General features: G+C 36.3%; 1 protein-coding gene across 5 annotated transcripts in view; it reads right to left on the bottom strand.

Moving 5' to 3' along the window:
• The window catches only part of LOC5564260 (protein furry), a 384478-nt gene that overhangs the window by 29965 nt on the left and 326579 nt on the right, over positions 1-27934 (bottom strand). For all 5 annotated transcript variants that reach the window (XM_021842641.1, XM_021842640.1, XM_021842638.1 and 2 more), the window contains one exon: positions 19182-20551. In XM_021842641.1, coding sequence (XP_021698333.1) covers positions 19182-20551 — 1370 coding nt within the window. The remainder of the gene's footprint in view (positions 1-19181; positions 20552-27934) is intronic.

The following is a 27934-nucleotide window of genomic DNA, read 5'->3' on the forward strand; positions in this document are numbered from 1 at the left end:
TCTCGGCTGTCCTAAACCCGATTCACAAAATTTTGCCACCTACGGAAATTTATAGACTTCCAGATTCGTGCGAAATTTTTGAATTTTTTTCAATTATACGCGCACAACTTGGGGATGGTACACAATCTAGGTCAAGCTAAATTTCAACTCTTTTGACCAACCCCCTCTACGATAAGGTTACTCGACCAAACGGAAGAAACAAGATTATAAGAGAATGTGTTCCCCTGATATAATTTTTTTATATCACCAGTTGTTATTAAACATGTACCGTTAGTAGTTAAAATAACAAAAGTATTAACAATTCTAAATCATAACAAATCTTATTATAATTATTACACAATTATTGTGTTGCAAGGATGTTACAAAATAACAAAATTATTGCAATTATGTTACTCTTTATGATATCGGATGTTATTTGCAACAAACTCATAAATGCAATGTTAAAATTACAACAAATGTTGTTATGAATGTGTTACTAAAAATATAACAAGTTGAGAAAAAAGCCATTTTGATAACTAAATTATATCAACTTCTGTTATTTTTAACAGGTGCTGATAGGATTGTGTTAAAATCTTGTTATGCAGTTCTGGTCGGGTAGTAACTCCAAATAATCATTTTTGATGATTTTCTGCTGAAGAAACTCTAATATTTTCACAAAAATGTGAATAATACAGAACACATGCAATTTTTCTAATGTAATTTGATATATATTGCAATGACTCATCAATTTTATTATTTTCTCGAGAAACAAATTTGCTGAACATTGTTGGTGCCTGTTCGTACAAGAAACAACGATATTTTCACATTTCTGCAATTCGATAATTGAAATTTTTCTAAAAGTGATAAACATAAATGTGCAGAACATGCTTGATGAGTTTTTCAAAGAACTACAACTTTTAATGAAATACAGAAAATTGTAAGTCTTCTTCTGCAATTTAATAATTGCCGCAATGACTTATATATTTAATGGTTAAGAAATTCTCATGTTAATAAATGTAAGTTTATCCTAGCACAGATTTTATAGGAGTGTATATCAGGTTTTTTTGATAAAGCTCATAACTATGACCATATCGTCACGTAGACGGATGTATCCTGACTAAAGGCTTGTACCAAAAATATAATAAAATTTTATCAGAATATGATATTAGGGCAGTTCAAAATTTGAAAAAGTTTACTATCCGTACCATAAAAAAAGTATTCTGTAAAATTATCAGCTTGAATTTTATGATTTACAAAGCATAATATATTTTATTGTGTGTCCCTGATCACCATTCTTCAGTATTTCAACATTCACACAAAATCTAAATCTATATTGTTGTTGATCAGATCATGTAAACTTCTGATAAATATTAACCAAATGAAGATAAAATGAGTTACTTTGTTTCATTTGTGAACAATAAACAAAACTTATTGGATTTGCCAAATTATCAACGCATTCACAGAATGTTATGATTATCGTTTAATTTTTGACTAATTGTAAGTGATTAAAGATTATTTCGTTGCGGACATAAGTCCAATTTTAAATTGCTTGTTTTACATCAAATCATACATTTTCCTGTAATTGCACCAAATATCATGCTTTGTTTGAATTGTCATATAATTTATCAAAAAGCTTGTAACTGAATGAGTTACCTCGTATATCGAACAGTATTATATTTTTGATACTTTGTATCGAACATAATAACCTGGTTTGAAATGGAGACGCATGCAGTCCGTTTCATTTTGCGCGCTCGAAGTGGTTTTTTCGCTGGCTTCGTTCGTTTGCCCAGTGCTTTGCGAAGACCCAAGCAGTCCAATTCAGGAGTCCCGCAAGGTGGCCAAATTGGACAATTCGATGAAATAACTCAGATTTATTCCCTCAAAACCAAATGAATTGTGCCAAATTCGATTTCTTTTTATGTTTGGATGTATTTTGCCGAAAGAATGAATATTCTGGTCCTTTTGGAGCACCGGAATGGCCACCGGGAAACCCGTAATATGAGACCACAAAGTTTTAGCACCAAAAGTAGGCATGAGACGGCTCAATCTTCATGATTTTGAATCCCTGTGACTTTGCTAGCTCAATTATTGATAAATGGCCACCTTGATTCTTCTGGGCCACCGAAATAACCCAGGAATGACCACCGGAGATGCCAATTTCAGGTTTTTTTTTTCCAAAACTAGGCATGCGACGGCTCATTCTTCATGATTTCGGATACATGTGACTCTTCTAGTTCAATTATTGATGAATGACCAATCATTTGACATCTTTACGATGTTTGTTTACATTTCGTTTACCTTAAGCTGGTGACTTTTAAAGACGATGTAAACGAAAGCTGTTGTGATACATTACAAGTATGAATGATAATCCTATAATCGAAATCAAAAAAGTTTAATGTAACAAAGCTATATTGAATAAAATTATCATCCTATGCCATGAGTGCCAAACAGCACTGCTGGTTCGTCCCGAAAGGGATATGATTCTCTGGATAAATTAAAACTACAGTCCGGAACGTATTCTAAGCGAATTCCTGTACTAGTTCAAGGAAAACTTTCCCAAGAAATTCACTTAGAAAAATCTCTGAAGCCTCAGGAAAATGTTCATGGAGGGATTCAGAGAGAGAGCTAGTTATAAGACCATGAAAAAACCTAATATGTAACATTAATGACAAATTGTTCGTGGAATTGCTTACCAGATTCAAGTAAAAAGATAACAAGCAGTTCTGCTGGCAAGATCTTAGGAACAATCCTGGAAAGCTTCAAAGCATGTTTTAAGACAATTCCTTACAATATCCGTAGCGGGTTCTTGACGGAATTTTTGAATGATTCCCTACAAGCCTGATTTTGAACTATGCAAAAATAAAGCCAATATAGTGCTTATTTAATGCCTGTACACATCAGGCATGGAAGCATCAATGGTGCGGTAATAAGGTTTCTGAGCGAAGGGAATGCTGTTATTAGGCATACCTACATTTCCAGTGCAATTATGATGTATTTTTGATGCTGATATGGGGCTTATTATTAGTGCTTATGGTTACTTATAGCAATAGAGCCTATGGAAGACTTTGAAAAACGATTTCCATTCTTAATAATGTGCCAAATTTCAATAAACTGTTTCTGGTTGTGAACAGTCATAAGCTCCACCAAATTCTAAAAAAGCAAGGGCTTTATTACGTGCTTGACGATTATTCATAACGGAATAAAACCATTGCATGCAAAATCTAGTCTCGTGAAAAGAAAGAACATCCTAGCGGTGTAAAACATCAAAAAGAGGCGATACATACATGACGTGACATAGCTACTAAATGATGTTCTTCATTGCAAGGACACCAGCCACAGAAAGGACCCACATCCATTCTAAGCAGTGCATTTTCATGACCCTCATTCATCACCATCCCGCAGTGAACATAAAAGAATGAAAAGAAAGCCAGTAGGAGGAACACGAGATGGCAAATATACAAATCATCGCACAATTCTCGTCAACAACATTTCCACCCAGGAAACCAGGCAAACCAGTTGCAAAATACATCAACGCGGCGGGAATAAATGACATTGAGCAGAGAAAAAAGAAATCCATGCATAAATTAGCCCCCATCTGACCCAAAAAACACGGAGAACGGATAGCTTTTCGCAATCTCCGCAACACCCTTCCAGTGCTGCACAGTAGTCCAGATTTTGAAAAATCATGGCGAAAATTATGCATAGTTAATATTTTACTAGTTTTGATTAGGACCAGTGTTGTGGAACAAGTTTCAGGATTGCAAATCATATTTTGGGCATAATCACCATATTTGCATTTTCATTTCATTTCATTTTATTGGTTTGTATTAACATATAAACATGTCACATAATTTTCTTAGCTGATATATGAGATTCCTTTCAACAGCTCAATAGTTCAGTTTGCCAACAAATTAACCGGTTACAAAAACAAATTAGCATTAAAGGGAAAAACTTCAAAATTGCAAAAAAGTAATGGGGATAAAACTACAAATTGAACTTTAACACTTCACTTTTGCAAAAAAAAAATAAAATACTAAAATCACTAATAAGGCGAGCAAATACCTTCAAACCTTTAAACGCACACAAAGATACAGAAAAAGGACTTGTACACCATTTCAAATCAAAAGTTTCAGAACATATTTACAATGAACAATATTTCCTAAATACAAAAAATATCAAACTCTTACGACATATTTCAAATCCTTGGAAGCTTGACGTAGCGGAAAGCATAGAAATTTTCAAACAAAATAACAATAAATTACTAAACAAAGTCGCAGACGAAATAGACCTACAGTGCTGTTCTGAATAGTAGCAGCGCATGTCGATTTTCATACAAAATGCTCAACTTTGACATGCTGTAGTTTTGTTCCCTTTCAAGCAATCGAGCTGAAATTTTCTCCACAGAACTACAAATGTGATCAATTTTGTAACTACAAAATTTCAGTTTTTTATGAGTCCCTGTCGAAAAGTGAGACACTAGGTGAAATTTTTCGAAAAAATAGCAGTTTTTCATTTTAAAATTTTTCTTCTACAAATATTTTAAACATTTTCGGTTTAGGTGTAGGTTTGATAAGTACGAGGAGATTGTTCCAATGGTAAGTGATATACAATTTAAAACTATAATGTCAAGCCGAAATTCAAATTTTTAAAACTGCTATTTTTTCGAACAATTTCACATAGTATCTCAGTTTCCGGCAGGGGCATAAAAAATTTTGAAATTTTGTGTTTACAAAATTGGGCATATTTGTAGTTCTGTGGAGAAAATTTCAACTTGATTGCTTGAAAGGGAACAACACTACAGCATGTCAAAGTCGAGCATTTTGTATGAAAATCGACATGCGCTGCTATTATTCAGAACAGCACTGTATGTGTCAAGATAAGCAACACATATTAGAGTTTAAAGCAGGGCTGCCCAACGTACGGCCCGCGGGCCGCATCCAGCCCGCGACCTCATTTTGTGCGGCCCGCGGAGGGTTCCCTGATTTTTCTCATATTTGGCCCGTTGACTATTGTAACCACCGAGAGTAAAGCATACCAAGACTAATTATTTTAGTTTTCAATTCAGTTTTAAACTTATATTTTAGCTTGGTAGTTATTTAAATTGTGTTTTTTTGAGTCTTCTTGAATACTTTATTTTATGACTGATTCAAATCCCTGATCTTGTTTTGCAGCTAGATTTTAAGCAGCTTCGATTGCAATTTTAATAACGATTAAAATAGTTCTACGCGTAAATCTGAGTTGAGAAATAAAAAGTTACAAATATAAGATCAAGATAGATATCACTGGGATTACGATAACAATGTTTTTACCATGACTTTTTTCAACACTCAATAAATGAAGCCTGAACAAAACTAATTGCCATTGCTGGCTCAATTTTCAAACTTAATTTCACTGAATTATGGGCTAATACTCTCACAGAATCCTGGAAATTAGTTTCCCTAACACGTGGCTGTGATTGAAATAGTACCCTTGGCAGGATTATAAAAAAACGAGACAAGCTTTTAACAAAACCTTGAGTTGGTTCTTTGAGAATTCTGGAGACGACCTTTACCGATAAAATGGGCAGGATTCGCACAGAATCTTCAACAAAATTCCATGAGCTTCTTGTCAGGATTTTTTTCAACGTAATTTTCTAAAATCCTGGACACCGTTACAATATTACACTATGTAGGATTTTGAGAAGGTTTTTTTTTTTTGAGAATGCTAACCAGTCTCAAGGATTTCAGGGAAGAATTACTAGGCACAATTCTTACAAAATTCTAGACATTCTGACCATGATTTTTATTAAAGATTTAAACATATCCCGGATCATTCTAATAATACTAGATCGGATTCTGACAGAATGCGGAGTATGATTTTTATATAATCTTGGGCATTATTCTAACAGGTTCCAAAATTTCACATAATTTATAAAGGAACTCTTACAATATCCACCAGGATACTTTGCAGCTATTACACTGCGGAACACGTTTTTGTCTCAAACATCAAAATACCACTATTTGCTCAATTAGGGGTTGCTGAATCCATTGCCGTTTTCAAAAATATCATAGCACGTCTAGTTTTTGAGATATCGACTGTTAAAAATGCTAAATTTGACGATTTTAGCTAACTTGCATGCAAGTTTTCCAACTTGTACGGCAATTTATTTGCTTAATTTGTCACAAAATTCAAACTTCATGTGTTGAACAATACTTTTCAACAAAGTTCATAATTCTTCCGCTGGTAAAATGTTATATTTTGATGTTTCTGAAAAGTATTGTCTTATGCCATATAAGAGAAACGAAGAATTTTATATGGAGACTGCAAGCATGTTGAAAAAATCGATTTAAACTGAATATACTGGTAAAATTTACAGTCAAATTATATCTAAATTGAAAGTTCAAGTCCTATTTTGCATGATTGGTGGATTGAATCACACAAAAATTGATAAATTTTACTTTAAATATCACGTAAACATTAATAAAACCTGTGTTTTATACAACTTTGGCCACCTGTAACTAAAAATTGTGACGTGCTGGAGCATTTCTGAGAACGGCATCAAATTCAGCGACTCAAAATCTACTAGAGACACATAAATTGATCCTTGAGACACGCAAACATGTCATTTTTGTTACGCTGTGTTATCTGTTTTTAGATTTCTCCAAATAAAATATGCTTCATTCACTGATTTTTGTTAGATTTCATAAACTTCGTTTACTGACTTTTGTCAGATTTCATGCCAATATTTGCTATTAAAAATGTGGCCCGCCACACAAAATTGAGTCCGCTATTTGGCCCGCGGGTCAAAAAGGTTGGGCAGGCCTGGTTTAAAAGTATTTGCTCGCCTTACTGGTGATTTTAGTATTTTATTTTTTTGAAAAAGTGAAGTGTTAAAGTTCAATTTGTAGTTTTAAACAAACTCTAATAATCCCTCCCCTAAAATTAATATGAAAAGTGTAGTAATGGGGATAGTTAGAGGAAGAGTTAGAGCCCTTATTCTAATATCACAGTCTACGCGCCAGTTGTTATAGCAAAGGATTTGCTGAAATTGAACATCCCAACCAGAACTTGGGAAGTACACGCTGGATCCAGTCGTCAATTATCTTCATCTTCGCTAGCCTATGCACGTCTTCAGTGGGGTAGAACGGGTCCAAGTTCAAAATCAACTTCAATATACGATTTTGCTTCACCTGAAGTTTCTTCCTGTGAGTAGCGGCGCAGCCAAACCAGGCAGGAAAGTCATACGTTGTGGAAGGAAGAAACAACATCTTGTAAAGAAGCATTTTAGATTTCTTACCCAGCTGTGAGCGTCTCTTGATCAGTGGGTAAAGCATTCTGGTCAGTTTGTCGCATTTACTCAGTGTGTTCTTGATTTGGGATGCGAAGGTCAGCCTACGATCTGTTAGACCTAGATATCCCACGTTGTCGGATCATGGAATTTGTTGTCCCCATATTGAAATTTCATTCTGAGGAAGTTTTTGTGGGGATCGTTTTCTAGTGAAGAAAATTGTCTGCGATTTGTTCGAGTTGGTCTTGATCTTCCATCTACGCTGATAAGTTTCAATGGCGTTTTGTGCCGCTTGCAGTTTGTTCACTACAACATATACAAAATTTATCTCTAAGACCATGCAATAAAATTAAGCTCATTCTCGACCAGTGGCGATTCCCTCACCTCAAATATCCTGTTCGACGAAAATAAATTCAGAAATTTTTACTACAAATACACATCTACTTGGAAGAAAATGGATCTAATAGTTGATTTCAATCACTTAAATCATGCATTACATCGTAAATTTTCCAAAATATCAATTTATAGTACCGTAGCACAGGTAAAAAGTGAGGTTACGAGTCGCCTCTGTTCTCGACAAATCTAATAAAGTTGAAATCGTATTTGCCAACATTAAATCAAAATTATCAAGCACTAGAATAAGACCCAACTAGAGTATTACATTGAAATTGTGACTTTTTCATTGAACAGAATCAAATTTTATAACCCTACTTAAGTTATGAAATAGATCTCTCGAAAATTTTGTATTGCAATATCATGCTTTAAAAAATAAGAAGATATGATAAGTAACTATTTGATTACAAAAAAGCAACAAATAAACATTGAAATATAATTGCACAGTTAATTAATGGTCAAGTTATTGGCAATTCCTACTTAAGGAATCTTGCTGTTATAAGGTTTTTGACGTTTCGAAGTTTACATATACACGACGAAACACGTGTCAAATGTACACATCGAAATTGAAATTGCGAAAAGAAACCACGTGCTCCAGTGGGGATCGAACCCACGGCTCCCTATTCGCTAGATGGGCGCTTCCACCTACAAGCCGCGGAGCTCCTTGAGAGACCCCGACGCTCGATGGCGAACTAAACTCGATTACCTCAAAGCACATGGGATCATCATTTCGCATCATTTTGAAATATAACTAGTGAACTACCGTCAAGCTACCATTCACCGTGCATTTAAGAAAAATTTGCACTTCAAAAATTTATACAACTTTTCCAAATAATTTGAAGCGTACTAGAATACCACTACGTAGCAGGCAATTATATAATAATTCAGGAAAAAATCTAAAACTAGTGATGCATAACAAAAATTACTCAAAAATTATGTTTGAAAATGTCATGTTAAGGTCGCCTCATACCGTTCTATGTCACCATTTACCGTGCACACTAGTGCACCATTCACCGTGCTTATAGTTTTCGTCATGATTTGATTTTGTATCTTGAAGAAACGTTGTTGATGGAGCAACTATGTTGCTAGTAGTGTGCGCAAAACTATAAAAAGTTTAAAAATTGGCTAAATTATTATTTTTTAATTAAAACCGTTATAGGAGGTTTGACTGTATTGTCCAAACCATTCCATATTCACTTAAATTCTAAATATGAAGTAGTTTAATGACGACATAACAATAAATCTAATATTATCGCATAATTTCATGCCTTTTACACTAATGCACGGTAATAGGAACCATATATATTGAAAAGGATCCATTCTCCGTGCATTTGGGTTTCGACTGAAACACAATAAAAATTCTAATTTGCATAAAATCTCATTGCTCATACGATGAAATACATCTTACTAATAATATCTACAGTGAAAACTTGTTGAAATTTTGAAAAATTTCATACTCTATCGTTAAAATAAAAAATGTGATTTTTTGGCGTTTCTACTAAGATTGTTGCAATATCTCGTTATCAAACAGAATTCACATGATTTTGTCTACATAAACTAGGTTTTTCAAAATGATTTGTGACAAAAACTACTTCGTTTCATAAGTTTTATCTTATTTTGCTGACCAAAGAATGATTTGTGAAAATTGTATGAATATTCTGTAGGAATTTGTATATGTGCACGGTGAATGGAGGCCGCACGGTGACTGGTGACTTAACGGTAGTAAGGACATTGATTGGCATAACATGACGAGTAAATTGTGTGATAGTTTTTCTTTGAATTAATTTCAATTTTCGTTTTTTAATGAAGTAGAACTTCTCGGGAAATACGGGAATTCCGGGAAACAGAAATCTTTTTCCCGGGAAACGGGAATCCCGGGAAATCTCATTTCCCGGGAATTCTTCCCGAGATTGGAAACTCTACTGCACGCCATCTAGCATCACCAGGTCACCGGTGAAGATGTTGTAGAGCGTCGGGCTTAAAACAGCACCTTGATGGACGCCGAAGGACACTCCATGTCTGGTAGAGGTATGACTGTTAACATTCACGTGGAACGATCGATTTGCCAGGAACGAACGAATAATTTTCAGAATGTAACATGGAAAGTTCCCAAGATGCATCTTGTGCAAGATTGCTTCCTGCCACACAGAATCATACGCCTTTTCAACATCCAGAAGCACCATTCCTGACGACTTCTTCTGCGAAAAGTTGGTTCGAATTTCCCTCACAAGTCGAGCTAGCTGATGGTTAGTGGAATGTCCAATTTTGAAACCAAATTGAATATCAGGAATAAGACGAGTAGTTTCAAGATGTTGTTCGATGCGCTTCAAAATTACACGCTCAAGAAGCTTGCTAAAGGCAGATAGCAGGCTAATTGGCCTATAGTTGGATGCATTCGTTGAGTCCTTATTTGGCTTCGGTATAGCGATCACTACTGCGTGTTTCCACTTGGAAGGAAAGTAACCAAGACGGAAACAAGCAGAAAAGATTTTTGCGAGAAAAATATAAGCCTTCCGAGACAATTTCTTGAGCACACAATTCCGGATGCCGTCTTGACCCGTCAAGTCAAGCGAATTTGATCGGTGTGCGTGATCAACTCGTTTACCGCAACCACAGTTTCTGGATCATCAATCATTTTATTGACATGAAATTGAGCAAAACTTGAGGCTAGTAGTTGGGCCTTCTCAGACGACGAAGCGATAATATTGTCTTCTTGACGCAACGGTGGAATGTATTTGGTTGATTTCCTCAGGGTTTTGGAAATTCTCAAAGTGTGTCTCGATCATTGTTCAGAGTGCGCAGCGTATCATGGAATTTTTTGAAATTGGCCTGATAGCATTCTTCGCGTATTCTCTGGTTGAGTGATAGCACTATACTCCGGAAGATGGGGTCTCTCCTTCTACACCATTGGCGTCGACGTTTGTTTCGCAATGCAATTGATCTGCGAGTGTTTTTGGGAATTGTCGCTGTTTGATACGAACGTTTCTGCAGTTCAGGGACTGAAACAGTTTCGGCTTCAACAATAGTCCTCATTAGCAGTTCGATGGCATTGTCAACCTCTGCTTCGCTGCTTAAGATTGCGATGATTTGAGTTAATTACTTGCTGAAAACGAGACCAGTTTGCTCGTGCATAGCAACGGAACTTCGGTGGTGTCTGCGTAGCTGGACCTGATAAGCTGATTTTGAAGATTACCGGAAGATGGTCTGATGACAATTCGTTAAGAGTAGTCGGCTTGGTCATGTCTAACAGGTTGTTGGAGAGAGTTAGATCCAGAGCAGATGGACGACCGCGACACGTGGGATAGAATGTAAAAGAATCCGGGAAGTGGATATAAAAGTTGCGGCATGTGGCTTCCTGAAACAGCAGTTGGCCAGCCTTGTTGGCTTTTAAACAGTTCCAATGACGATGGCGGGCGTTCAAATCGCCCACTACGAAGAACGGCTCTGTGAATCTTGTGAGAGTTGGCCTACGCTTCCAATAATCTTGGTAGTGATGTTGAGCTCTGTAAATCTGATGCCCTTTCGAACCGCTATAAGGGCTCCTCCACCTCTTTCAGCATCGTTAGAAGTGCGGTCAAAGCGAACACATGAGAAGTTCGGATGAAGGAAAGAGAGTTTTTGTTGTAGCCAGGTTTCAGTAACTATTTCTACATCTACTTCATTCCGTTCTAAGAAGTCCAAAAACTCGAGTTTCTTGCCATGAATGGAACGCCCATTCCAATTAGAGAGGCGTAAGTAGTCTGAGTTAGACATTGTAGATGTACTTAGTAGTCAGCTCGAACAGAGCTAGAAGTTGTTGCTGTTTTGACTGACAATTTGCTAGCCGATCAAACATATCTCTTGCCAGAGCTAAACACTTCGATAGCGAGAATAGATCTTTATTACCAAATGTTTGAGTGTTGTTTGGGCGGTCTTGGGAGGAACGGAAGAGGAGTTGGGGAGGCGCTGATTGCCAGCGTTCTGTTCTTAGTTTCGCCAACTTCTCGATGTATATTTTACGACTTGGACAGCCACGATAGTTTGCAGTATGTTGACCACTGCAATTCGCACATTTGATTAGTCCCCGTGTTTCGTTCGGGTTGTTTTGCTCCAAGTCCGCTTTTTTCGGGAGTTTGCATTCAGTCGAGTGATGTTTTTCGCCACACTTAACACACAGAAGAGGGAGATTACAATTCCTCATTCCGTGACCAAAATGTTGGTAACGGTGACACTGGACAGCATCTGTGGGTCTTCTTTCATAGTAGCGCCATTTCACTACGGTGTTGAAAACTGCTTTTACCTTTTGCACATACGGGCTTTTCGGTCGGGGTGGAAGATTCGGGTCGATGAGGTTATGCTCTGACACTAAGCCGCGCTTTTGCCTTGATTGTGTTTGGCTTCCAAGGATTCTTTGCGACGTTTTCGAGGCCGCATTTTGACCGACAGTGCTCACGGGATCTACCTGGGGCTTCAGAGTGCCGAATCGCGATTTTTTACTTTGAAGTAAACGTAGAAAACTCGGAAAAAGTGAGGCGTGAATATATGGTTTGTTTACTAGGCAGGCAGTGTTGCCAAAAACTGTGATCACCATATTTTGGTTTCCATAGAACAACATTTCAACAATGTTGCTGTTATTCATACATTTTAAGGCTTTCAAATATCAAATATAACATTTAGGCAATTTTAAGTGATTATGCATCAAAGTCAAACCTCGATTTTTCAAGAGCACAAATTTAAGAACCAGACATATGTTCGCGATGAATATTTGATCGACTGGTCACCACCAGTGAGCTAAAGTAGGGTCCGAGTATAAAGATAAACAATTTATTTTAAATTTTTTGTATGTTCTCTTGCGATATTGTACATGACTATTTGACTTTGTTTTTCAACTAATAACTCGTTTGGTATTAAGGTTTTTCATCATATTTTAAGAAATCTGGACTTCTGTGTGCGGTACTGCTCCAAAAGGGTTGTGGCGTAAATCGAGGAAATCAGGAGGGAAAGCGCAGGGACCTTTGAAAATGATATCGCCACGTGCTTCATTTCACGCTGTTGTATGTACCGGAATATAAAGCATGATGAACACCCACCCGGAGATGGGGGATGGCATGACTTTCGGTGTAAGTCTAGTAGGTACTTCTGCTATTAACTGTTGATGGATATTTTTCCTACAACGGATTCATACCGAGATAGAGGAGACATGCTTGAGAACAGAATTCCAAAATATGAAATGTGAATTCGAGATTACCAGATGAATGAGAAATACTTCTGTATACCCTCTAAGGCGGCGTCCACAAATTACGTAACGCTCGAAGGGGGGGGGGAGATAGGCTCAAGCGTTACGACCCACACAAAAATTTTAAAATTTCCACACAAAAAGCATAACGGGGGGAGGGGGGTAGCTCAAACAGTCAACATGCCGTTAAGAAAACATACGGGGATAATCAAAATTCTACCGCAATTTCACCAGAATCTAAGAAGTGGTGTTAGGAAATATGTGGTTCCTAGTTTGATATCTGCAATCTCAAGATCTCTTCATAGACTTCAAACACTGTCCTTGGCAAAGAACGAAAACCACCCAGAAAATTATTTGATGTACCATCATCATACAATCATACACTTAAAGATATTACCAGACTAATCGCAAAATTGCACTACAAATCTTGTCAAATTACAGTACCTGCATGAATTTGTGCAAATTGTCACGTAATCGATTATACTCCATGCATTTTCTTCATATGCAAGATTGTATTAATTTTAAGCGTCACTCTGAACCAGGGGACTGACGCGACTGTCATTCTGCATACATTTCGGCTCTTCCTCACATCGTTTTGGTACTTCGCGTTATGATACCCACTTTCTGGTCGGTTTGCCCTAACCTTGCTCCTGTTTTTCGAGTATACGGCTCATACAAAGCAGTAAGTACTGCATGTTCGAAAGGCTTTTTGTTCATACCAAAAGTTTTGTAAACATTGTGGATTTTGTTTTTGAGTAGATGCTACATGTAGTAAAGTTCAACGCTTTTTCGCCACCCATTGACTAAGTAAGCCACTTTGCACACTTAGTGTTTCCAAAATTTATCTGGGCTATCTTTTGGAAAGGGTAAAACATTTTAACCCAAAACTACAAAAAAAGTTGTATGAATGACTTGTAAATTATTGTATATTTTTTTAAATAAAAATACTGAAAAAAGCTCATTTGTAGCCCACACTAAAAAAAGTTTATTTTCAAAATGAATAGATGATATAAAAAATGATCATTTTTTATTTTAATAAAATATTGTCTCAAGATAGGTAATTATGTTTACTACCAACCACCCATACATCGTGAGATGTGCACTTTTGAGGAAAAACAAGTTTTTCTAACAAAATATTTTTCTTGCCTCAAATGATTTTTTTGGCATGTCATTTTCAAACAAAAATAAACAAGTGATTCATTCACAATCATCTCAGAATTCCATGAAGCTTAATCAGCGAGTCAATTTTGTTTTATCAGTTTACTTTAAATTATATTTAAAGCATATAGAAGGGCTTATGGCGCGTTTTTGCCACATTACACACTCAATCTGTTCGGTAAAAATAACTGGGTTTTGGAACTACCGAAAAAGTCAGTAAACTAAAAAAAAATGTCAGAAATCGAAAAACAGAGATTTTTCACTGAAATTTTGCAGAGAGCTTTCTTTTTATATCATATATCGATAAAAAAAAAACATGGTGAAATTTGCTTTTCAATTACGCGTGGCGACAGTTTTCATTTTACTGACTTTTTCGGTAGTTCCAAAATCCAGTTAAATTTTACCGACCCCAGTAATATAATCCAAGTGTGTATATTCGAAGTTGGCAGCACTGTCTTAGAATACAAAACATATTATTGAAAAATTTAGACAATTACAATACTTTTTTTTGTAGGAGTTGCCATATTTCGATCACATTATTTTGTGAAAAAAATCGGGTGAAAAGTTTGACCTTTTCATAAAAAAAAGTTCAGATAAATTTTGGAAAAACTATGTATGCAATATAGTAACACATATATTGAGCTTTTTTGGTAATCCAATCTGCATGGTTATTAAATTAATTAACTCATTACGCGTGGTAAAGATGGATAAATGATGAAAAAAATCCACGTGCTCGGCTGGGATTTGAACCCAGGACTCTTGTATGCTAGACGAGCGCTTTACCAACTAAGCTACCGAGCCACTTGGTGACCCAATTACTCAGTTGGTTACAAGTTTCGAATATTAGAGTGACTGCAGTAATCGTATCACCATTTGAATGCAAACGCGTAATGAGTTAATTAATTTAAGTATGCAAATTGTCGTACTTAGTCAAGGTTTACATATACAGAAAATTTCATTGAAATCTTAGAGAGTGCTGCCAGCTCTGAAAACGATTTGACGCAAAATAGGTAATTAACCCTTTAACGGGCATGGTGTCTGTGAAACAATATTTGTTTTGCCAGTTTTGGCCACCCTAAGGAAAAATATTGTTTATACATAATCAAACGACCTTTGGTTACTGTCAATACATCAAACGAAAGCTTTCAATCCATGCTCAGCAAGGAAAATATTAAAACTAATCAGAAACTTTGTTTTTGTATTAAAAATGGTGGTGGCGAATACTGGACCACTTGCACCAGTATTCGCCACGATTTAAATTTCGGTTCCTGAATCCGCAACTTACGTTGTTTTTTTATAAAGGGTGGCGAATCAGGAACACCATGGCGAAAAATATGTGCAAAGGAGCAACAATTTTAAGGTAAATGATTTTTTTCTATTATATTCTGAGAAAAAAATTGCGGTTTCCAAGAATGTTTCCGTATCATCTTAAAGCAATTAGGCAACCACTAAATAATTGGCAACCATATATGTCGTAAAACAGTATATAATCTGGGGATGGCGAATAACTGGTACATGGCAAATACCGGTACACCTTCCCTATAAGTTTATTAGAACATTCAGACATTTTTCTTGTTGGTCATACTGTGTAACTTTTGAAAAATAATCAAATAACAATTGATTTACAATCAAAACTTTCTTATAATTTAGATAAATTCAGACGATTACCAACTTTGACTGAAACAAATTTTGTTTAGAGCATTTTTTCTCATCCGAAACAATGAAAGAAGTAGTAAGCGTGAAGGAGTAAAAATTGTGTCCTTCAAGGCAAACTTTTTTGTCATAAATTCAGTAGCTTCTTTATTAAAGTGCTGAAAACACAAAATTGCTCAGATCAACAATCATGTTGCAAGTAAACCGAATAAAGGGTGAACACGAAATTATTGCGACACCGAAAATGTCATGCCAATTTTCGTATAGTGTTTAGAATCAAATCAAAATTTTAGGGTAAGTTTATACATATATTTACTTCAAAAATCAAAAGAAAAGTTAATCGATGGAGCCTTGAGTGAGAAATTGAAGGCATTTTCACTTGATGCCCTCCATCAAAGTCTTTACAGTGTCATCCGGTACCAGTTTCTCAGTTTTTTTTTCAATTTTCTTAACATGTCCTTCTCGTCTTTGACTGTCTTCTTGCTCTTCCGAAGTTCCCGGTTCATTATTGCCCAGTACTGCTCCACCGGGCGCAGCTCCGAACAGTTTGGCGGACTCATGTCCTTTGGAATAAAATGGACAGAATTGGCCTCATACCACTCCAGGACACTTTTAGAATAGTGACATGATGCCAAATCTAGCCAAAATAGCGGAGCTTCGTCGTGCTGCTGCAAGAACGGCAAAAGGCGCTTCTCGAGGCACTCAGATTTGTAGATCTCGCCATTTACTGTGCCTTTTGTCACGAAAGGCTCACTTCTCAGTCCGCAAGAGCAGATGGCTTGCCAAATGAGATATTTGGAGGCGAACTTCGACATTTTCTTCTTCTTAAATTTGTCGTCCACATCGAACTTGCTCTTGCCGGTGAAAAACTCCAACCCCGGAATTTGCTTAAAATCGGCTTTTCTATACGTTTCGTCGTCCATCACACAGCAGCCATATTTTGTCAGCATCTTCTCGTAGAGCTTCCGTGCCCGAGTTTTAGCCGTCGATTGTTGCCACTCATCGCGGTTTGGAAAGTTCTGTACCTTGTAGTCCAGCTCTTTTCTTTACATTCTGGACGTAGCTCTGCGACATGCCGATCTTTCTAGCCTAAAGTGACCAGACATCTTTGGCTTCAATGCGGGACAACATTTGTAAACTTTTGAAAATTTGTGTGAGGGTTCATTCGCAGATTTCATAACGCTAAACATAGCCATATTTTATACACTTCCACTGAATGAATATTCTACTTTTTTCGTATGAGGTGAAACATTGTTCTTTTAAATGCCCAAGTAAAATTTGAGGTAATATGAAAACCGAAAAGCAGTTTAGTCTAAAATAATCGACAAATCGATAAAAGTTAAAATACACAGCATTGCGAAATAGCTGTGAATTTTTAAATTTTTTTTTCGTCGGTTGTATTGTAAAAGCACGATTTTTTTCAGTTATGCTATTTATTTCAATTTTACTTGGAGCTTAAAGTTTTTTTTAAGGAAGTTTTAGTTCACCAAAAAAACTGTTTTGCACTTTTATTCGAAATTCCACATAGGGTGCAGAGCTACTTGGGCACTTACATGATTTACTTTGGCATGTGGGGTTTTTCTCGGCCGAATTGTCTGAAACTTTGCAATAAAAAGCACTTCCATATGACCCACATTGTGGCCAAATATGAACTCAGTAGCTTTCAAAAAAAAAAACCCACTGCAGAAGTGAATCAAAAGTGCCAAGAATGGGATCCGGCTCCTTATTGTAGTGGGATTTTTATAATCTGTTGTAAAAAAAATTTCAATGCTGAACAGATAATAAATAACAAAATAAGTAAAAATTTAGACCTGAATCACGTAAAATATCACGTGATACCAATATTTTTTAGGAGTTCCAATCAGAAGATTGTAAGCTTTTCAAATCGTTTTCATACTGAAGCAAAAGTTTTTAGTATTTCAAACTGAATCCTAGATCTAGAAGGATTCTGATTTAGAAATCCCTCAGAATTTAGACTTGTTTTTTCGCTAAATTTTGAAGGAATCCAAAAATTGTTTGATAACAGAACAAATGCAAAATATTGAAAGATTTTGAACAGAATCATGTGAGGTTTCCAAACAGTATTGTAAGGAGATACTGAACCAGAACATGAGCTGAAAATATAATAAATACTGTTCCGTACCTTGTAAGTTTAAAAAAAAAATCAAGCTAAGATATTGTGAAAATTTTCAACCGTGAATAATGTAAAAATTCTGATTTTAAACAGAATTGTGTCAAAATTCCGGCTATAGGTAAATCTGTGGATTCCATAAAATTTGATCAAAAAGTAATCAGTTATCGCCATGTTGAGTATGAACCGAGTTATGTAAGGATCCCATTAATATTTTTCAAAGTATCAAGGTGAAATTTGTAATAATAAAAACCAAGTTCTGTAAAGATATTGACTAGAATCCTGGATCCTGATAAGAATATTGTTAGTCCATGGAGAAACCTGGACTACTCATGTGGATGTTAATTTTGAGTTTCCATATAACATTGAATAACATTTGGTTATCCCTACAATCCGGGACGTTTTCCGGGACGATTGGTGATGCGGGACAGGCTGCTTAAATCCGGGACTGTCCCGCACAATCCGGGACGTCTGGTCACTTTATTCTAGCCAAATCACGGCTTGAATCGTTGGGATTTGCTTTAATCATCCGCTTCACCTTTCCATCCGTCTTTTTGTTCTCCGGTTCCGGTTTCTTCCAGCTCCTTTGCCGTGGTCCAATACTCTGGAGACGGTTGAATGGTGAATGTTTAATATTTTTCCCATCTGCCGGTCAGGAAATTCCAGGTGTTTGGAAAGAATTTGTTCTCTCGACTCGCGTTGCTTTCCCTCCATTTTCGTTGAATCGAAAAACACGACTTGACAGCATGTAAACAATACACATCAATGAGAAAGTGTGCAAAATTTGGTTGATTTTTACCCAATGGTAGAAAAATTATGCCCTGTTGAATGTGTCGCAATAATTTCGTGTTCGCCCTTTTCCTGAGAGTCCAAAGTAGTTCTGTAATTATTGAAAATATTTTTTCGGAAACATGTTTTTTTTATTTATTAACGATATTTTTAACCCTGGGCTTGTTCATCTCGGGACCAACGGATTTACTACTACCATCCGAGAGAAGTTATTACTAAATGTCATAAGTGAGAGGCGTGCGTTTTAACCACTATACCAGGTCCGTCTCCAACTGAAACATATTGTATTTTTCGTATAACTAACGGAAACAGTTTTAGGATAAATTGCCATCAGGCTTTTTATCTATGATAGATTGATTGCGGAAGAATTTGAAATGTACAAATTTTTGTATCACATTCTAAACAAGACTAAGGCATTTATAAAATTATAGGCAGGTTAAAAAATAGTTAAATTTTTCCAATGTTTCGAAAATCTTACAAAGCCAGAAAAATATTGTTTTCGATTTCAACGCTATGAAAAAATACAAAAATCTAAAGAGGTACCCCGTATAAAGGTATGTTAGAGGGTTAATTTTCGCGAAACATACAGCACTTACCTTTGGTTGTCTATCAATTCAATCAAGCTGTTTTCGAATTCACAATTATTCATCGGTAAGCCGGGGGACGGTGTGGGAGTATTTTCCCCTTCCGTCGACGTAGACGTGTCCAATGATTCCATTTCAGCGTCATCAATGCACCGCAGCAGTGCTCCGCGAACCGAAACGTACAGGTTGGAAAGATCCTGCATCTTTTCATTCTGTCGGAGATTATGTACGACGCTAATTGCAATTTTATGGTCCGATTCAATCAGTAAAAGCAACTGGAACATCAGTTTGTACAGACCGCGACCTAGGTCGAGTAGCATTTCCGTAGTTGCTGGATCAACCGACATCGAGGTCATGAGATTGGATCCAGTGCCTTCGTTGGCCGAATCAATATCTGATGTGAACAGAGCCAACTTACAAGATGTTTTAACAGCATCCAAACTATCGAGAACTGTATCTTTTCTGTCGAAGAATGTCTCCAGATGCTCCTGTACCTCCAAGACACCATATCTTAAGTTTTCAAAGAGTCTTGGAGTTGTAACCAAGCTCTGATGATACCAAATCTTTGGTGGTTCGCCTCTAGACGACAGCAAATCAGATAGCACCGAAATACGATGGCCAAGCTGCACGCCTGTACCTGTGAAATATCGCATGCATTCTTTCGATATGGATATTGATCGATGTGATAGTTCTTTGATCAATTTGAACAATTGGTTCAGCAGATCTGGTGCATGGCCTGACGGTTGATTAACTAACAAACCAACAAGATTTCTTCTCCAAACCTCTTCGCTCTCGTCTCGAATCGGGGCACGGAAGGCCAACAACCCAGGCATGTGGGGTGAAGCATTGCAAGGAGTTATATCTCCAAGATCACCAGCACTAGACCCACTCGTATCACTGCGAGACACTGAATCCCTACGATGTCTACGATCCCTCAAACTTAAGCTTGTCGGTGGACCACTCAAGTACGAAGTCTTGGAGAAGATTGGTCGCTGTTCCTCGTCCAGAGGCGACTCCGATTCGACCTCCTCATCGCTCGAATCATCTGCGTTTGGTCTCTTGCGACGGGTCAATACCGGAGTTTTCTCGCTCAAGCTTTCGTCAATGTTCGAATGTGCCTTGCCGACGGATAGTGGTTCGCTGTCACCCTCGGAGAGCGGTCGTCTGCGTACTCCCCAGTTGAAGTTGTCCGTAGATTCTCCCTCGATGCTTTCGCTTTCGTACTCCAGGAAATCGAAGTCCTTGAACACGCCAAAGTCCGGCGGGCCATCGTCCCGTTTGGAGCCACCGCTCAGGTCCTGCTGGGCGCCGGAGGTTTCATCCGTGCTGGACGCAGCAGATGATTGGCGCTCGAGTAGGTCGGAAGATTGGCTGAAGATGACCTGTGAGAAAGAAGGGGCATGGCACAATCATTAACATATGCGTTTAGGAATATCAAATATTTCGAATCTATTGTGTTTTCGAGTGTACAATACTGTGCTCAAAGGTGCTATTGGAATGAATTTATTTGTGGTGCTTTTTCTAGTAAGCTAAACCTGCTGTTGTGTGTCAGTTTTTGTCAAGTAAACGCTTCTATCCTTTTCGCATCAGATTGCGAGGGCGAAACTGTTACCGTTCATTGGAAGAGCTGAAAAACGCTTGAAGAGCAAATTCTATATTTATTCTAATCGAACCTTTCAGATGATTTGCTGACTGAGTTTAATTTTTCATTGGTCAGTAACGCATTATAATATAGGATGATTAGGATAATTAGGACATGTACTGAAATACAGTTGTGTTCAGAATAATAGTAGTGAAAGCCGATTTTCATACAAAATGCTCAACTTTGGCATGCTGTAACTTTGTTTCCTTTTGAGAAATCGACATGAAATTTTGGCAGTGAACTACAAATATACTCAATTTCATTATCACAAGATTTGAAAATTTTCACACTATCGGCAAAAAAGTTAAGCACCAGGTGAAATCGCTCAAAATAATAGTAGTTTTAATAATTTAAATATCTGCTGTATTTTGAGTTTTTAAATTTTTCTTTATTCATCGTTTCAACCACTTTCACCCAAGCTATATATATAAGCAAGCCATTTTTTTATAAAATTATTGCTGAACAAAAATTTACAAAAGAAAAACTACTATTATTTTCACCTGGTGCTTAACTTTTTAGCCGGTAGTGTGAAAATTTTCAAATCTTGTGATAATGAAATTGAGTATATTTGTAGTTCACTGCCAAAATTTCATGCCGATTGCTCAGAAGGAAACAAAGTTACATCATGCCAAAGTTGAGCATTTTGTATGAAAATCGGCTTTCACTACTATTATTCTGAACACAACTGTATGTACTGAAATAAATGGTATTTATACATCTAAAAACGAGATTTTCTATGAAACCTTAAAAATGGCCTTTTAACCTTATTTTCAGGGATTGAAACCTGAGAAAATTGAGCGAAACACTTATCCCTCTCTGTAACAGTCATGGAATGCAGCATGTTATGAGAGCCTGTTTACCGTATACTGCTACAGCTGAAACCCCTCTAAACAAGCATCAAACCAGGGGGACACAAGTCCTATCGGATGTCCGGGGATTGTTTATCGTGTCAGTAAAATAAAACACATACCCCAATGGTAAACCAGCGAGAAAAATGTATTTTATCATCGCCCTCTCTGTGGGACTCTCGGCCGCTGTGTGATATAAGAAAAAACACTAATATAATGTCGAAAATTCAACCCTGAGGTTATTCAGGTTAAAAACATTTGAATTGCTTCAAAATAAATTTTAAGTTTATATTATAAGAATTTTAAAACATAAAAAGTTTCAATTTTTGTGTGTTGATAAACACGGAATAATATGTTCACGAAATCGGAACGAGACAAAATCGGAGCGTGACAAAATCGGAACATGATAAAACGGAACATATCTGTAGTGCAAAGTTATATGCTTACTATCATATAACATCTAATGAGAAAGTTGTCTCAGTTTGAAAAATTGGTACACTGAGCTTTCAATACAGACGTTCTAATGATATATTTCTAAAGAAAGCTCTTAGGGAAACCATCCAATATTATTATGAACCATTATCGCCAAGAATGAACAGGTTTATTGGCTTTTATCCATGTAGATAGTTGTGTAACTATCGGATGAATATCAAATCAGATGAAAACTTTTTTTCATTTGGTAAAATTTTATAGTAGATTTGCATAATTTTCGATGTTTCATACAAAATAGTATACTTTGTTAAGAGAGATCTGAGTTGTCCCCGAATAGCACAAACCCGTTTGCCCTAAGGGCAGTTGTCAGGAAGTCATTTGACCATTTGATGTTATCAAACAAATTACTAACGGCCATTTGGCATAATGATCATTTGAATTCATTTTTTTAAGAGCATAGCTATGATGGAACCCAGTTATGCCAAATGGTCATTATACCAAATGAGCTATTTTACAAAGCTGGTTAAATGACAGGAGACCTGGGATTAATCATCATCATCAGTTTTCGAGATGATGATGAATTATGACTGTGGGCATTTCTAGCGTTGCTTTTGAAACAGGCGAAAACTTAAATGGAGAAAAAATATAAAAAAAAGTGCTTTTTAATGTGAAATATGAGTAAAAAAAAGGTAGCTGATACAATAACTAGGTGTAATGTTACAGTAACAAACAATCTTGGATATATTTTTGTAATTTTCTCCATGTTCCCGTTTGGTAAAATGAGGCGTTGTTAGAAATCAAGCTGGATTTTATCAAAACAAAACCCCAGGTCTTCTGTCAATTGACGCCGTTGCGACGAACAGCTGTTCCGAAACGTTTCGTAAAATGGCTTATTGCCACTTAGTGTTTAACGCATCGTACACAAATTACGTAACGCTTAGAAGGGAGTTGGTTTGATCCAGTGTTGATAGACTCACACTCAAAATTGCAATCAATACGCTCTCCCGTGAGAGCAAACTCATTAGAGATCTGCTGCGTAAATCTCACGCTTGAGATTTTGACGCAAAATCAACTCAATCAACTCAAACCGTAAAAATGATTCAGTCGCAAAACCCGGCAAAAACTCGTGAAACCCGAATGTTGTTGTTTACGTTAGAAAGGATTAACATAATTTTACTAGACTAACAAGAAATTATTGCCGTGTGTGAGTAAACTGTGGAAATACGAGACAATGAGTTAAAAAGGTGAGCCAACTCATCCATGATTTTTTGACTGCTGAGTTGCATGATTGACAACTCACGCATGAAAAATCTCAAGCGTGAGTTGTGAGAAATTGAGTTTTTCACAACACTGGTTTGATCTTACTTTTCTTATTACAATTGGAAAATGAGGTGTTTTGATTACTGTTACGTAACGAATAAAATCTCATTGAAAAATCAAACGTCCATACAAAAAAACTCTTTTGTTTAACAAATAGCTACTTATCATCGAAACCATGACCAGTTTTTCGAGTATCTTGAGAGTAGTGATGGGCAAAAAAGAATCGGAGCCACTCGAACGATACAGATCGCTCAGAAGAACGAGTGATCCGTGACTCTTTTTTTTTTTGGTAAGAGTCGGTTCATATGGATAAGACTAATGCCGTTTTCGGTTTTAGGAACAGGGTCGGTGATCAACACGTAAACCAACAAATGTCAAGCAAATTGCAGTTCGGTCGAATCTGAATCGGTTTGGGGTTGAAACTGTGATTCAGAACGGGTTTCACCACACTCTTAAAAATAATGAAAATTACTCTGGACGTAATTCTGGTTATGACTGAATGACACATGATGTAAGTGATGGAATGACACAAAAACGTGTCCTTGAAGATGTATTGAACAAAAAATGTAATTTTACATGTTAAAGGACACGAAAATGATGGAACTGTGATCGATATTTCCCGAATCAGACACTAAGGTATTTGAAATTAGACACAAATTTACGTCATTCGGCTCGCTTCTTTTATGTGCATCCCAAAAGACGTAAATCACATTATTTTTTGGTACTGTGCAGTTCCAACCTACACATGCATTATATGCCACAGAAGTTTACACGTTTCATTCAAACCAATGATACGTGTAAACTGACATATAATGCACATAATTGTGCATTAAACTTCAATTTATTTCATTTAACTCAGCAGGATGCTGTGAGATTACGAGACATATAAAACATTTTTACATTATTTCAGATTCAAATTTACATGACCTCATGTTTACATCGCATAAATGAGGTTTACATGACGTGTAATCTTTATTATTTTTAACAGTGTAGGTTCAAAAACGAAATCGACATAGAAGTGATCTGGAACAAGAACGACCCGATTTTTTCTCCTTCTCGTTTCTCCCCTTTGTTCATTTCTCAGTTTTATGATAACGCGTGGCACGTGCCTTGCTTTGCGCGCCACATGCAAACTAGTGTTGAATCGATTTTCGGGGCATCTGAAATCTGATGAATCGATTTTCTCCATTCGATTTTTGGATTCGATTTATTTTGTTGAAATTGATAAATGTTTCTTACTGAGCATGAGCTTACTGAGGATTTTGAAAGAAGTCTGTAGAAGTAAATCTGTTCTATTGAATTTCAGAACTGTTTTGATTTAAGGGTGTTCTTCTAATACATCAAAAATCATCTCATTTCAAAATAAATACTTCAAATTCGATTCAATAACATCGATTCAAAGCATTTGATAAAATTGGTGAATCTATTCTGCAGTCAAATGTGAATCGATTCAGTAACATCGATGTTATAGATAAATTTGCCCAACGCTAATGCAAACACAGTTTGCTGCAGCTCCGCACTCTCAGCATACACAACCAGTGCTGGCAATGGTAATAGTAGTAGGCTTGAATTTCGAGAAAATCACGTGGCTCTTTCCAGTACAGTAGTTCAAAAACGTGAATCTCATCAAGTAACCTATGTTGAATGCATGAATTTGCTAAATCGTTAGTGTCATTGAAGGCTCTAAATGCGGGAAATGCAGCGAGAAATAGAACATGTTTCTACAGTAATTTTGGGTTGCCCTTAGCAACGGGTGTTTTGAAATTTTCAGGGCTTTTTGCCTACAGCAGCGATGGGCGTGAGTTTCACTGGCTCCGCTGACTGTGATTTGCTTTGCTTGGCTACTGTAGAGTGAATTTCGAGATTTTTCCCAACCCTGCACACAACACATTTGCCCCGCCCACCTGCATACAGGCAGATGAAAGATTAGGCAGTTCACAGCGAAATTATCTCTCTTTCGCTCTTCAACAAATCTTGAAAACAATAGTGCCAGTACCTGTCAACTTTGACAGGTACTGGCACCTTTGAAGAGAAGCGTATTGCCCCTTTGGGGCGTATTACACCGAGTTACCCTGCCATGGAATTCCACAGCTCCTGTAGGGGAAGTGATGGTAGAATGAACAGAAGTGGTAAAATGAACAGCTTGCTGGATATGGAGAAAATTAAACTAAAGTGAATTTTTATCACACACGGACATTTTAGATCATAGAATAGAATAAAAATCTTGATGCATAGGTAAATTGGACTGAAAACATCAACAAAGAAAGCCCCATAATGAGGCTCAGCATTGTTTTGATTTTGCATGGAATTTTGACGTTTACTGGCCTTATTGTTTACACATTTTGTGTAGGGGTGAAAGAGAGAGAGCGAATTTTGTGCAGAGTCCCATTGTTAGACCGTTTTCTGCACAGAAGCATGCTGTGGTAAAATGAATACTAGGGTGCGGCTTATTTTTCAAAAGTTATCAAAACCAAAAATTCGTGTGCTCTACTGAAAACGAACCACATTGATAGAGAAACCACAAAGTCTGAGCCAAAACTATTAACGTTTAGAGGTGGCGCAAGCGTCTTGAAGGTGAATTTTCAAGTTATAAAAAATGACCTTCAGTGAAGTAAACATTACTTTGTTATTTTTCAACCGATTTCAAAACTTTTAGCACCATTATCTTTCAAATTAAATTTATAAATTATTTGTAGAACATCGAATTTGTCTAAAATCTAAACTTGTCTTAGTTACAAATACTTTTATCCCAATTTTTCCTCATTTTACTAAAAAAATAATTTTTGTTTGACCATAACTTCATAAATACTCAATCGATTCCGAATCTTTTTACATGTTTTTGAAGCAAATTTAGTCATTTTCAAACTGTTCATACAACATTTTTTTCTCACAAATGGTTTTGACTAAGTTATTTAACAAAAACTACCCAAAAACATGATTTTTAAATGAAAAAATCAAAATTCTTTGGATTGTTTCAGATTTTTTTGCCAGAAATTGCATATTTTCTATTAAATTTAAATTTATAAACATCTTGCCTTAATTACGAGTTGAATAGCGCAAATATTTTTTTTACACATACGCAAACATATTTTTGTTTCAAAATTGTTGCAAAGTCCTTCCCAAAGGTTTAAAAAATGAGAAAAACCAGTTTCAGCTTTAGAGATAATAATTAACTGTCAAAATTTTGAAAAAAAAAACTGGCATTTTTCGTTAAAAAATCATGTTTTTGCGCAGTTTTTGCTGAAGACATTGTCAAGACATTTTCTTTAGTGAAATGTGATGTATGAAAGGTTTGAAAACAATTGAATTAGCTTTAAAGGCATGTTAAAAGATTTGTAATCGGTTGAGTAATCATGAAGTTATGTTCAAACAAAGTTGATTTTTTTTCAGTAAAATGAGGCAAAATTTGGAATAAATTACTGTAAACTAAAACATGTTTTGATTTTAAACAAATTTGGAGTTCAACAAAGTTTTCAATTTCAGTTTTGAAGGTATTGATGCTAAAAGTTTTGAAATCGGATGAAAAATAACAAAGTTATGTTTACTTACCTCAAGTTCATTTTTTATAACCTGAAAATTCACCTTCAAGACGCTTGCGCCACCTCTAAATGTTAATATTTTCGGCTCAGATTTTGAGGTTTCTCTTTTAATGTGATTTTAATTCAGAAGAGCACATGAATTTTTGGTTTTGAGAACTTTTGAAAAATAAGCCGCATCCTTAATGAACACGAAGCTGCCATCCTCATAAAGCATTGAAAATGATAAGAACATACAATAATTTATTGCTATTGATCCAAATCTTTAACAAGGTAAATGCAGAATAATGTATACAATTATTTGATTGACTATTAATCGACTTTATTTGAAATAAGGATGTAGTTTATTCTGCAACTTCTAAAATTCTGTAACTTTTTAAAATTAAAATAAATAATCAAACTATTGTTATTACTGTATTGCAATCAGTTAAAAACGTATTTATTTTCGGAATTGCACGAACAATTTCGAAGAATCTTCATCTTGACCAGTTTTTGTTAAAAGACAGGACCATGTAAAAATTTAACAATATTAGCCTGGATTCGCGTCGCTGCTTTAGGAAACAACACTATATATGAAGTAATCTGATGAAACTATACAAATTCATAGTGTTTCCATTAGAAATGAGATGAAATCCTTGAGGTGTTAATTTTCCCTTATTGTAAAGGCGAATCTATGGCTCATAATGACCAAACTACAAAAATATTAAGTTACACCCCTCAAATTTGTTCACATGCACCCCCATAAGCTACTGTGAATATTTGAGTGGAATCCGTCAATGGTTGTGCTACTTTTTCCCGAATGTCGGTTCCCAGAACGTCGTTTCTCCGAATGCCAGTTCCCCGAATAGCCCATTTCCCTGAAAAGTGGCACTCATAATTGTCATAGCTTCATGCATTCCAGGGTGGTTAGTGAACCGATAATCTGAATGCACGCTTCCTCATTTGATTGGTGGTTCATTCGAAACTCACCGTTCTCAGCATTTTTGG

Source organism: Aedes aegypti, chromosome 2 (genome assembly GCF_002204515.2).
Source record: "Aedes aegypti strain LVP_AGWG chromosome 2, AaegL5.0 Primary Assembly, whole genome shotgun sequence".
Taxonomy (NCBI): Eukaryota; Metazoa; Arthropoda; class Insecta; order Diptera; family Culicidae; genus Aedes; species Aedes aegypti.